General features: G+C 36.7%; 1 protein-coding gene across 1 annotated transcript in view; it reads right to left on the bottom strand.

Annotated features, from left to right (window-relative positions):
- The window catches only part of Plxdc2 (plexin domain containing 2), a 302,801-nt gene that overhangs the window by 124,204 nt on the left and 163,963 nt on the right, over positions 1-14,634 (bottom strand). The window contains exon 4 of the mRNA XM_090318997.1: positions 12,627-12,696. Coding sequence (XP_090175123.1) covers positions 12,627-12,696 — 70 coding nt within the window. The remainder of the gene's footprint in view (positions 1-12,626; positions 12,697-14,634) is intronic.

Here is a 14,634-nt window from a genome sequence, read left to right as displayed (position 1 = left end):
GCCCAAGGACAGAGCTCAGGCCCTAAGTTCAAGCCCCAGGACTGGCAAAAAACAAACAAGCAAACAAACAAACAAACAACAAAAAAAAAGTATGAGGGCCAAGGTTGAATCTTCAAACCTACCATGAGGTAGCCAGATAGAATACCTGGACCTCTGCTAGATGGACCTGCCTAGCCCAGCTTCCAAGGTAATCAGGCCTTCTTTCTATAAGAGAAGACAAGATACTTGCATTCGAACTAATAACTCACAATGGATTTCAAAAGGAAAGTTTTGGTAATTTTAATTTCATTATCTTTTTATTCTCATTTTTATTTGTCCAATATGAAGGGCACACAGGGAGCTATTTATTCTGAAATTGCTTTTTACCTTTAAAACTCAGGAGAGGTGTTTTTCACAATCTCTTTGTCTTTCCTTTAAGATCCATACAGCTCTATGTACAAAGCTTTCCTCTTGGGAAAAACATAGTGTCTAATATACATATAAGGGAGACTGCTTATTTAGAATGGCATTTACAGTACTTGTCTGGTGATATTTATAGTACTTCTCTGGGTGCTTGCTATTTCAAGGAGCCCTTACAAATGTGTACAGAAGATTGGGTGATAGCTGGAAAGCTGTGACTCATGTCTGTAATCTTAGCATTTTAGGAGGCTGAGATCTGAAGGATCATAGTTCAAAACCATCCTGAATGGAAAAAGTTCCTAAATTCCATCTCCACTTAGCCAGCAAAAACCAGGGCTGATGGGTATAGATCAAGTGGTAAAGCACCAGTTAGTTGTGGGCAAGAAAATTAAGCAACTGCAAAGTCCCTGAATTCAAGCACCAGTAATAGAAAATAATAACAATAATAAGCAATGAGTAAAAGGAGATGTTTGTGGCATGCATTGTCTTACTGAATCCTAAAGGGGTTAAACTACCTTTATTGCTTTGCAGTTTTTTAATTTTATTATCTTCAGGTAATTGTACAAAGGAGTTGTCACTGACATTGAGCAAAATTATCTTTGATGTCTTTTTTCCTTTGAGATTACTTCCAAATGGCATATCATTGTAAGGCTAAGTTGAAGACACCACACCAATTTTTATTTGGAACAGGAGGAAGAAGCAGAAGAGAAGGAGGAGGAAGAAGAAGAGGAGGAGGAGGAAGAGGAGGAAGAATAATGAGAAGAAGATTTAGAATTCACTACTTTTCTATTAAAATTAATCATAGTAAGAAATAAGAAGGGTACTTGTACAAACAATTCTTAGTTTGGAGGCCAGAATGAAGTAAAGTTAATTAAAGGTAACAGATACAATCTAACCTATCTTTAAATATTGTAAGACTATAACATAATAAAAGAAATAATAACTGTATGTCCCCAAGGGAAATCTCTGGGAAGAGAGATACAAAATGGAGGTGACATTGAGTCTCATAAAAATGACTTTGTGCTTCACCATGTAAATCTTGGCCTGTTAAGCGAACTATTATGAGAAAGTAATTAGATCCTCTATTAAGGAAGAGTAGTAACTTTTTTTCTTTCATAGTTTATAGGTAGTCGTAGTTGAATTTGTGCATAAAACCTTTAATTGTGTTCTCTGTGGTGTAAGTAGGGAGATTTTTATAAGTGTCGTTTTACTGTGGAGTCCTCACTGACCAGATGTTACATAAAGACTCTGCTTCTTAGAATGTGTTTTGTTCTTTTGGGCATGCAGGGTAAATATGAGAATCTCCCAGGGAACTGTTGCAAAACTACATTCCTGGTCCTGTTGCCAAGGTCTAATTGAGTTGAGAATGTCAGTGCCTGGAGGTGACCTGGCGGTGGAGGGGAAGGGAACTTTAGTCCTCATTATGCAAACCAGCTTTCCCTGGTCTCCTCAAATAAAATCTCAATTCATTAAATAGGCAACTCAGAGACATTTGGACTTTTGAAATATTAGATAACTTAACTAGCTTCCTTAAGCTGAAAGAGCATCTTAGCAAACACGTGTGCGAGCGCACACGAGTGTGTGTGTGTGTGTGTGTGTGTGTGTGTGTGTACGTGCGTGCACGCATGCTGGGTGGATATATCCCTTTCTGGTCCCAGTCTTCTAACCAGAAGACTGACCCTCTGGGAATCCTTAATAGAGAGTACAGCACTAGTAGGTATATCCCAGGTAGTTACCTCTTAAACACACGGAGTGTGCTATTTATTCTAGCATCGTGTGTGTGTGTGTGTGTGTGTGTGTGTGTGTGTGTGTGTGTTAGAAACCTGCTCAATGGGAAGTGTTGAAAAACACGAGTGCAATTTTAGATTATGAAAATGAGATTCAAAAAAAGAGAGAGAACTGAATTGCAGTTGTGTCTTTAAACCAACAGATTGAAAGCTTGGACTTAGCAGTGCCAAGAGGCTTGGAGAAATGCAGTGAAATCAACTCTGAACAAAACAACCCATCACTTCTAAAATGAACAGGAAACAGATGCCTTTATCCCTGAGATAAAAGGTTGTACCATATTAAAAGAAAGCCAAGATAAAAAGACATCCCTGTGAGAGTATTAAACAAGTATAGCTTTCTCAATAGGGACACTTTTAGAAAACCAGGGCAAGGCAGTTTCTTACATGTGCTGTTGCCTTCTTGGACACTTTCAGGAGACAGTCCCACCTGCTTTCATTTACAAGCAAGAACGTATGTGGCTGGTTCTCAGACCCGTCTTTCCTGAGAGAGTGGTCAGAAAAGACCAGGAAAGACAGCCAGCAGATGTTTGTTGTGATATATACAATCCTCTACAGTTGTCTTCAAAAAGTATCTTAGTTTAAAAGTCATGCCTTCTGGCCTAGAGCAGTCCCTGGCCAGACACCTTCACTGGAAGTGAAGGTCACCCTTGCAGAGGGAAGAATCCCCCTCCATGACAGCTCCATCTTCTCAACTCTCTACCCTGTTACACTGCCAGCCCTGGAACTCAGACATCTTTGCTCCTCAGCACTAGCTCTTATTCTTTAGAGCCAACTCCAAGACAAGAGAAGACCAGAATCAGGACAGTGCGCCGATCTCAAGGATCTTTTCAGAAGATCTCTGCTTCTGGAGTTTGACTTCTGCCCAAAGCGACTGAGCACTTGGACATCCTAATTAAAATTCATCTAGACCAGAGCAAAAGGACATCCTCCACGTTAGGTCCTGCTTACTTGAAAATCACGTCCTCTCCCAGAGTAGTCCTGGTTCATTTTGCTGCCAAATTGAAAATAAATATTTCAAGCTTTCCTCAGAAAATACTTAGAAATGGGCTTTATTTGTTGACAAGTATATTTTAGTAACTGCAGAGTTGCTAATACCATAAAAATATGTCTTCATGAGGAAGGGATGTTTTGTACTCCCAATATGACTATTCTATGCAAACTATGACTCACAGATGTCCTTTTTCTGCCCTTCGGTCACAAACACACTCAGTAATTTGACATTAATCCAGTTTTATCCTCAGGAATTTTATCTGGATTAAACCAGAACTGTGGGGCGCATGTTTTTAGGATGGCATTCATAAGTTCCTCAAAAGTCAATTTAAATAAAACTTATTCATAAAATCAGCAACTTCATTAAGAATTCACTACCTCAAGTCCTAAAATATGAATCAATTTCAAGGATGAAGGTAGAGGTCAGTGGAAAATTGCTTGCTTAGCATATGTAAACCCTTGCATCTGATCCCCACAATCACATTAGTTATATAATTAATTTTGAAATAACAGTGATTATGCAACACATTTTGTAAATTATAATTCTTAAAGATTGTTCACTTTGATCAATAAGTGTACGGTTAGATCAAATTAAACATAGAAATCTGGTCTTATCAGTTTGACCTGAAAAACATCAACTAATAATGGCATTTGAAAGGTAAATATAAGCATACAGTAATAAGCTGAAATAGAGAAATGATGGTGAAAATGACATTTTTCTTATTCCTGATTTCTAGTAATTTATCCCTGATAATAATTTCTTGATCACTGATTGAGATTTTTCTTTCACCAGTTAGCACCTATATTTCCTGCCCATTATTTCCAAGATGCATGCATCAATAAATGTTCATATTCTTATTTTTTCAGATGGAAAATAATATGCCTCATTATGGATTTTGCTGTTCTGTTTATTAGTAGGTATGTATTAGTAGGTGTTCTCTGAGTTTTGCAGTAATCATATCTATGAATTTGCGGGAGTGGCCATTATTATCCCAAATATATGCTTCCTGCTCAGTTCTCTTCTTTTTTCCTTCTTTTCTGACAGTAATCCAGAGTATGCTACATTTTTAAAAATTGTTGTGCTATAGTTCTTCGATGTTAGTGGTGGCTTCAGTTTTTCATTCTCCTTCTTTATACTATGGTTTGATAAGATTGGTCTTGTCTTTAGTCGAACTCCATCTTTGGTCTGTGAGCCTGGCAGGGGTTCCTTTAATTGGATTGCTTTACCACATGTCAATTTCCTCTGCAAAAGCACTCTAGATAGACCCATTTCCTGTAAGTCTTTTGTCCTTTTTTCTCCTTATGTAGGCAAAGATTCTGAGGGGTAGTTCTCTTACTGAGAATATGCATCTAGAAAAAATCCTGTTTTAGGGAAGGTTCTAGATGGCTTCATAGTGATAATCACCATACAGACTTTCTCCAGGATGCCATCAGGGAACTTGCTCTGGGAGGGAGGTTACTATGGGCTTTGGGAGACAGGCTCATAAAAACAGCTATCCCCCTAACATTAGATTCCCTTTGGAGTTTCTCACTCTGAGGCTAATGCAGAAGTAAAGTGCAGTTAACACGGAAATGACCAAGTCATTAACAGAGTTGGCATTGAGATCTTCTGTTCCAGAAAAATTGATCCTCTCTGTGCCCGTTTACATATGTTTATCTCTCTAGATTTTAGGAACGATTGTTTGCCCTGCAAATTCATTTCTTTCTTAGAACCAAGAAAAGTGATCGATTTGTAGTTGGTTGAGCTTTGTTGTTAGAGTGGAGTGACAAACTCTATGCTCTTTATAAATAAAGACTGGAAATCAAAACTCAGTACAAGAGAACCTACCTACCTTGCTCTAAGGCCCTGGATACAATTGCCAGCAACACACACACACACACACACACACACACACACACACACACACACACACACCCCTCCACCCTCACCACCAATAGGAACAACAACAGCAACAACAACAACAACAGCTCAATGAAATAGTTGGAAACTGAAGAAATAAACTATTCACAGTACAATTATTCCAAATAACAAAAACAAAAACAAAAACTTAGCATTTGCTTTTACCTTCATTCTATTTGCTGTGAATTTATAAATAATTATCCTCAAAGTATAATTAGAACTTTATTTCTTTACTATTATAAGCATTTTTCTATGCTAGTATTTGATCAGCTAATACTAATTTCTAATATCTCTGGAATATTACTTTTAATTATAAAGAATTGGGCCTTCTCAATGATTTCAAAATTGACAGTCTTATTTTATTGTATCTGATATGAAAGAAAGAGCTCTAAATGTTTTCTAACATAATCTTTAATGATTGGGACAGACATGGAAAGGTAAACCAACAGTACATTTATTTTTGAAAGAATAAACTTAAGAAATAATTATGCATACAAGGTATATGAGAAGAAAGTAATAAGTTACAAGAAGACTAGAAAGAGGAGGAGGAGCAGAAGGAGGAGAAAAAAAGGAGGAGAAAGAAGAGAAGGAGGCAGAAAAGGAGGAGGGAGGAGAGGCAGAAAAGAAATGAGAAGAAAAAGGAGAAAGAGAGAAAAGGAGGAAGGGGAGGAGGCTACTTGGCGCCAGTGGCTCATGCCTGTAATTCTAGCTACTCAGTAAACTGAGAACTGAAGATCAAGGTTCAAAGCCAACTCAGGCATGAAAGTCCATGAGACTCTTATCTCCAATTAACCATCAGAAAACTGGAAGTCGCACTGCAGCTCAAGAGCTAAAGTACCAGCCTTGAGCTGAAGAGCTCAGGGATACCACCCATGCTCAAAGTTCAAGCCCCATGACCAACAAAATAAATAAATAAATAAAACATAAATAAAGTGGGAGGAAAAGGAGAGTAAAAACCAGAACAAAAACAACTCTTTTTTCATAGCTCAATGACTAAACTTTAACCATGGTAAACACATAAATGGTAGATTTTTATCTTCAAATAAAAGTTCAAAGCATTTTTACCTTTTATCAACTTACATAAGAGTCTTTTTACAAAATAAAATTGCTCTAAATTCTCCTCATTTTCTATTTTACTAAGGATGCTCATTTTTAAAAGGGATGGTGATTGAGAAGACAGCAATTACCAGACACTTTTGTCCGCCCTCTTTGCCACTAGCAGAAACTTCTTTTTTAGACAATAATTCCAGCAGTTTTACAGACAATCTCATTGTAGCCTTTAGGCTAGTTAGATCAACAAAGTAATCAGAATTCACCATAACCCCATTGGAATTAGTCGACAAAAACAATTACACCTATTAATTTTTCAGAACTGTGTCACAGCTGCAGAGCTACAGAGAATGAAGCCAGAACACAATGTCAAACTACTTTTACAATATTCTCCTACTTTTCAGTGATATAAAATAACTGAAAATGAAGACACTTGGAAATAACAAACACCTAAAGGTATCTTTCTCATTACCCAAGTTCAGTTTCTGGCTTCAATAGGATTCAAACTCATTTGAACTCACTACTCACTTTTCTCTCCCTTATTATTGTTGACACCATTTTAGCTCCTGTGTGGACTCTTCCTTTAACTTTAAATGTTCAAAATACACCGAGAGAGCTTAGCCCCAGAGAGCCAGTATGAATGAAAGACCACATGTGTGGAGACATAACAAAAAAAGAATGCTAGTGATTATGAACTCCATACAGCCGCACAGAAAAGGCGTTGAGGGATTTGCAGAATCTACTAGGTTTGCTCTGAAAGTCAGAGAATTGAAAGAACTGTAAATTATTAGTGGGGATTACTAAGATGAACTCCCAGAGATTTGAAGGAATATTTCGGGGAAATATTTAGATACAGTAAATTAGACAACATAGGATTTATCTTTCTGTATAGGAATGTTTCAAATCTAAGCTTGTATCTTTCAATTGGTGAAACGAATTGGAATGGGTTTGGTTTTGCCCACCATCTATTACTCCAACATCCTTCCTCATGCCCTGATGACTAGACAGTCACACTCTCACTTTTTGAAACAAAATAACTTCCTTCACTCAGTAGACTCAGCAAGTTCAGGGATTCATACAGTTCTATTTTATGAGTTCATATACTTGAAAGAAGACAGTGAGGAGATAAAAAACAGTCTAAACATTCATTCAGTGAGAACAAAGGAGGATAATCTCAGAAGAGGATCTCAAAGACTCAATAGCTATGTACATAACATCATCTAAAATGATGCTTGTCAGGTTGGGAATATACCTTAGTGGTAGAGTGCTTGCCAACATGCATGAAACCCTAGGTTTGATTACTCAGCACCACATAAACAGAAAAAGATGTGGCAGAATGCTAGCCTCCAGCAAAAGAAGCTCAGGGACAGTGCCCAGGCCCTGAATTCAAGACTCAGGATTGGCCAAAAAAAAAGAAAGAAAGAAAAGAAAATATACTAATAGGGGCCAAGAGTATGGCCTAGTGGTAGAGTGCTTGCCTAGCATGCACAAAGCCCTGGGTTCAATTCCTTGGTACCACATGCACAGAAAAAGCCAGAAGTGGTGCTGTGGCTCAAGTGGTAGAGAAATAACTGAGAAAGCTCAAGGACAGTACCTAGGCCCTGAGTTCAAGCCCTAGGTCTGGGGAGAAAAATGACACATCGATCGAAATGACCTCAAGAAATAGACCTAAGAGATTTTTCATTATTCTGTTTGTGGTTCTTTTTTTTTTTTTTTTAGTTTATTCCATTCTGCTGCTGTTTTTTTTTTTATTTATATACCTTTTGTCTTATATATGAGTTCATCTGATTTGGTGGGGGGGAAGAGGCGGCAGAAACAGTGTGACAAAAAGTGAACCAATTCAGTCGTAAATCCCACAAAACATTTTGTTGGAAATGAACTATAAACTTTGAGGGGAGGGAAGTCAAGAGGGGAAAAACTGGGAGAGAATGAGAGAGGTGACATGGTTCAAAAGAAGATGTACTTATTATCTCACTGATGTGACTGTAAACCCTCTGGACATCACCTTTATAATTTTTTAAAATCCACACAAAGAAAAATAAATAATCCTGAGTACTCATGGCCTCCCTCCCTGACCAGTAAATAATGTCCTTTCTTTTTTTTTTGCCAGTCCTGGGCTTGAGCTCAGGGCCTGAGCACTGTCCTTAGACTTTCTCCAGGCTAGAGCTCTACCACTTGAGCCTCAGCACCACTTCTGGCTTTTTTCTACGTATGTGGTACTGAGGAATCGAACCCGGGTCTTCATGCATGCTAGGCAAGCGCTTTAACCACTAGGCCAAACTCCCAGCCTTCTTTCTGTTTTTTTAAATATCTGTGAAAATGTTTTTTCCCATCTTTTAATTAATGTATTTTTATTGTATTCTAGTGTGCAAGCAATATATAGAAGGGTTATTTACACTCATCCGGTAGTGGCTAAGTTACTTCTTGAACATTGATACAACTTCCCAAGTTTTTCTCCCACTTTTTTCTTCCTGTTATTATTCAAATCCCTCTAGAAATTAAAAACATTATTTAGAATTATAATGAAAATATTGCTATTTAAAAGTCAGAACCAAAGGAAATGGAAAATTTGGTTTCAAAACAAAACACAAGACATAAAATTCTTCTCAAAGGCTCAATCAAGATAATATTTATTACCTTGTCTTTTTTTTTTTTTTTTTGCCAGTCCTGGGCTTGAGCTCAGGGCTTGAGCACTGTCCTTGGACTTTCTCAAGGCTAGAGCTCTACCACTTGAGCCTCAGCACCACTTCTGGCTTTTTTCCACGTATGTGGTACCAAGGAATACGAACCCAGGTCTTCAGGCATGCTAGGCAAGCACTTTAACCACAAGGCCAAACTCCCGGCCCCTCCGGTTTGTCTTTTTAAACTCTCTCTTATTGGAGACTATAGGGTAAAAGCAATTGATTACTGACTAGATGTAGTTTGAACTTAATACACCATAGCTGAAAGATTAGTGATTGCTTTTAACGTAGAGAATGGGATTGGTAAAGTGGGTGGTAATGTACAAGGGCCCAATTTTGTTTTACTGTTGCCTATCTGACTTTTGTGATGTCTAATAATTTAAAACTCATTACTTAATGGGCAGCACTTTCTATTTCATTAATTACCATGTCGCAGATGAATGAAAACAGATGTACCATTTATACTTTTCCTCTGCAAGTATAGATCTGCATACAAAGAAGCACATGGCCTTCCATTCATATCCTCAAGAGAGGTGTTATATATTCACTCTTGTATTTTCATTCATTTCACCTTTGGTCTCTAATCTCATGTCCTACTGCTGGCATTTCTACACATTATTTTAATTGTGGATCACCATCTGTCCACACTAAGTTAAGTATGGGGGCCAAAATCAGCTACAAAACTATATAAAGTCACCAACAGCCCAACAGCCCAACTCCCCGCCTTCCATCTCCTATCATGTGGTGCCATGATGCATCTGAGTGACAGCTACAGAAATTAAAGCTCAGATTTACAAACTCATCACGACATTTAGAAGCACTTAAAACTGGCAGACTAATGGCAAATGAGAACCTAGTTATCCATACAGAAAGAAAATAAGCAGTGAGGTGTCATCCACACATTGGTGGAGATATTTTAAGAAATGCATAAATACTTTTATTTTGCTTGTGTTCTGAAGTACTTTTTAAAAAGAGAGATAAACAAATGCAATCAGATACTGCTATCAATGAACCAGAAAATAAGATGGTATTTCCAATTAATTTTGTGCATTATTTGCATGGTTGATTGAAGCTTTTGAATAACAAAATGCTTGTTAAGTGATTTTCTTCTTGCAGTTTATGAATACAGGCCTAATATTTTAGTTGTAGTTTATATTTTAATTGAAATTTAAAGTTTATTCATAACAGATATACAATTACCTAGATGTTCATATATATGTACATACATGTATGTCTATATGTACATATGTATATACATATTGAGCTGCAGTGAATTATGTGTCTATGTTTTAGTTACTTTCTAATTTTAAAAGATATTGTTCCTTAAAAAGAAGATAAGGTATTATATTGGAGTTATTTTCAGTCTAGAATGAATTTATGTCTGTGTGAAAGGAATGGGTGTGAGTAGAAGTATAAGAGGGAGGGAGGGAGGAGGAGATTTTTTAAGAAGACCATGGGAAATAGCAAAGCAGAAGGTAAAATGAAGGGAATCGTGATTTTTAAATATTGGTTTTATTGATTTGCACAGTTCAGATTCACCACGGAAGCATTCATCCTGTTTTATTCCACATCTAATGTAGAAAAGAGGAACGAATGAATGCAGTTGAGGAGGACTGACAGTGAACAGAATAGAAACAAATGTGTGCCTACTTAAAAACTCCCGCACCCAGCCTCACTTGAATGACATGCAACCAACTTTATGGCACTTGACCCGCAGTTTCTCTTTTTCTCCCCTGCCTTCCACGGTTAGTGGCCCACTTAAAATCTGTAAGGCTGGTGAGCACTTGTCATATGGGTCTGTTATAGCATGAGTCAAATACAGAAGGGATCCATCAAGAATCTGTGGCTCAGAAGTCCTCCAGACTCTTCTCAGGTTCTTAAGTTCTCTTATTTCACCTTCATGGAGATTTTTTTTAAAGTTGGAAAGCTTTTAAAACACAATGGATAAACAACTCCAAAGAGGGGGTCATAGATTGGCTCCTCTCTTTTTCTCTTGCACCTCTTTTAGTTTAGTCACTAGAACTCTACCGGGAGCTCCACCGTCACATCAAGCTAGATTTCATCTAAGAGACTAAATGCCTGCCCATACCTAATCTTCAAACTACGACCTGCATTGCTGGGACTCATTTCTCCCTTCCATTAATGCTCAGCTGAAGTACTTGACAAGCCTCCACACACTCCACATGGGTTCAGCTCTGCCACTTGGCTCAGCAGCCCACTGGTGGAGGGACCCCTTACTTCTCTATCTTTTTTTGAATGATTCATAAGGCTTTGACTATTAAACTTCTATCTTTCTCTGGGCAAGGCCAAATATTAATTCTTTCACAATCCTGTTCTTGCTTAGTCAAATAAAAATCATCTTATTTTTGAGCCAGCCTACTCTCAGGGCTTTTTAATAACGTTCCTTTTCCTCTTCTTGGATTCTAAGCTTCTTAAAGTAAATCTTGAAGCTTCTTGTTTCATACCTTTTCCAAGCCCTCAGTCAATATTGATTGAATTAATACACAATAAAAGCCAATTAATAAACATTAAAATTAATAAACAATCAAAAGCAAATGTTATTTAGCCAAAAACTTTTACTAGTTTGATTGAGTCAGTCCCTAAATCAGCTTGGCTAGGCATCTCTAAACAATACAAAGATTTCTACAAACTTATAATGGTTTTTTAGCTAGGCACCAGTGGCTCCTGGCTATATCTTCAAGGCTCTAAAGGCAGAGATCTGAGGATCATGGTCTAAAACTAGCTTACACATAAAAGCTCCTTGAGAATCTTATCGCCAATTACCCACCCCAAAGCTCTATTCATTATTCAACTTCATATTTCTAGAGGAAAAGTAGTTCAATTACTTTAGCTCAAAGTAGAGCCTCAAAAATGTTTTCTTACTATTTCTGATTATGAACTTCATTTTTTCTGAATCCTCCCTAACTTCAGAGTCTCATGATAAAATATAGTATCCATAACCAATGAGCTTTCATACCATTTCAGAGGACCAGGAATGAGACTCTGGGAAGAGAGGAATTCACATCTCTGGTGACATAGGCAGAAATTGCAGCCTTTTGTTACACCAGTGCAGTCCTTTTTAATGTTTCATTATTTTATTTTGTATTTTAGTTTTCCATTCATTTCTTCAACCTTTCCTTCTTTTTCCGTCTAATGCCTACAGATACATTCTTCTGGCCATTTTCTCAAACTCCATTAGAAGAACTTTGGGCTAAGTACACTTCTAACTTGTAAAATGATACTTTGGAGAATGATTGCTGTCTTGCTACAATAGTGCTGGTCTCAAACTCACCTGCACATTTATAGAGAAAAGCAAATATTTTTTTTACAATTCAAACTGGATGTCAATCTTTATCTTTAAGACTCCCAAATGAGTTGTCAAAACTGTAGATGACATTGAAATATTTTTAAAAGAAACCATTTAAGCTAATATATGGTTGTATATGTAGTCATATATATTAATCATGTGCAAGAAAAGAGAATACAAATATGCCAGCATTTCCCTTAAGTACATTTTCTGCCTAGTTTTCTTCCAATTTCTCTCATTTGTATGTTCTTAACCTTATTGCCAAAAAGTGAATTAAGATTTAGAAGAAAAGCAGAGGTGGATCTAAGCTGAAAGTTATGATAACTGTACCTTTTGTGCTGAAATTGTTTGTGATAGCTATATTCTTTCCTACATATTGTGTATACTCATGAGTGTTCCAGAAGACAAGATTTCCCCAATCAATATTCCTCCTGGAATATGTGGTAAATTAAAAATAATAACTTCATTGAAATGGTAGATTATTTAAGGTGAATGGGTAGAAAACCACTTACCCCCAGTTGCCACAGTGATTTCACGTAGGAAATGGCCATAAAATGGAAAATCGAAGGACAGATTCACTCTCTGCAAGGAACAACACCAAAGAAGAAAAATCAATAATGTGCAGAATAGTAAATGTAAAATGAAGAGCCTTTCACATAAAAATAAAAGAGATGCTTCAACTTTACTCCATTAGTACTGTAGTTGACCTTCAAAATCTGAATCATCCATGGTGCTAAAAAATAGTTCTTCCCAGTAAAGAACTGTCTGAATCTATGCAAAAAAGAAAAAAGTTGGGCTGTCATAGTTTGCTGATCTGTTTGTAAGTTGTGAAGACTATGTGGAAGCTGAACTTTAGGACAAGCTGTTCTTACTAGTTGTCTATCGTGGAGGTGATTCTGTTATCCCAGTGCATAATTTGTTTGGAGGCTCTTTGTAGTTTGGTTAATTCCTCAAAAAAAAATGGAATACGTTATCAAGGTTTAATAAATGACAATCCACAGATTTTATTTTCATTATTACATTCTAAATTTGGATATCTCACAATACACTGCAGTTATATGAAGGACAATTTCTTGCACCTATATATCTAGATCTGAAGAGAATTTTGTGAATATAATAGATTCTGCAGATATAACAAGTAGGATTTGTTTTTAAAATTTTTAGAATAAACAAAAGCAGTTAGTAGAGAGCTATATTTATTTAGTATGGGGGAAAATTGAAGTCTTAAAATGAAATGTCCTAAGTTTGTGTGTGTGTGTGTGTGTGTGTGTGTGTGTGTGTGTGTGTGTGTGTGTGTGTGTGTTTCTATACTGTGTCTTGAAGCTTTCTCTTTTTTTTCTTTCTTTCGGTTTTTTAGTCAGTTATGGGGCTTGAACTCAGGGCTTGGGTGTTGTCCTTGAACTTTTTTGCTTAAGGCTAGTGTGCTACCACATCGAGCCACAGAGCCATTTCCAGTTTTCCAGTAGATAAATGTAGATCAGAGTCTCACAGAGATTCCTGCCAACACTGAACTGACTAGCGTTTACAGGCGTGAGCCACCAGCACTCAGCTGAAGCTTTGATTCTTAATGTGAAAACAATACATGAGGTATATCTGTGCATTTTTGAGAATATGTACAAAATTTAAAAAGCAAAATAGCAACTGAAGATTGAAGTGTTTGAATGCTTAAATTTATAGTAGCTATCTTATTTCCAAGCAAAACCTAAGAAAATATTGAGTTATATGAATCACTTAAAATAAGAGTCCAAAGACAAACTAATTAGCTTGCTGAGAGCTCAATGTCATGTAAAAAGTACTGTAGTAAAAGGCTATTATGCTAAAACATGACAATTTCTACATTATATCTCTCCCTGTGAACAAATAAAAGAAAAACAGAAAAGTACACCTCCTTGAGAATTTAGCTCTTTCCAATATCACTAATAATTGCCTTTTCATATCACTAAAGATTTCTAATGATGCATTTGGCATGAAATTAATCACTCAAAATTTACAGTGATTTTAAAGTAGGTTTCCTTTCTTTTTTAATGAAAGCTACACTTTTATGAAAGGTTTCTCATCGTGTCTATTCTGTGCTGTCTAATGGGAACTACTGAACCCCATTTTCATACTACTTCTTGGAGTGGGTGAAGATTCATCACACTCAGATGAGTACAGCTATGGCAAAAACATCTATGTCCAAGGAGTTGTGAGAAAGAATTCTACAAATGTTCTTTCTCTTGTAGATACGTCATCACCATTCTAATTTGTATTCAGCCTGGTAAACAGGTAACATTTACCGCTTTAAGCATTTTTATTGCCAGAAACAATTTTGTTGAAATACATATCACAAAGAAACTGTCAATTGCCACCAAGTTTGCACTAGACAAATGTAGCATGAGTTTTTCTCAACCACTGCACATATTTACATTGTTTGGAATAAGCTTTGGGTATGGACAGACAGATGTATATTACATACATATATATAGATATATACATATATATGTACAGTGTTCATGTAAAGCTGTTTTTCTTGAACCAAGT

Source organism: Megascapheus bottae, chromosome 26, assembly GCF_031878675.1.
Source record: "Megascapheus bottae isolate mThoBot1 chromosome 26, mThoBot2.hap1, whole genome shotgun sequence".
NCBI lineage: Eukaryota > Metazoa > Chordata > Mammalia > Rodentia > Geomyidae > Megascapheus > Megascapheus bottae.
Note: the sequence above shows the minus strand (reverse complement) of the source record. Positions and strands in the feature narration are given on the sequence as shown.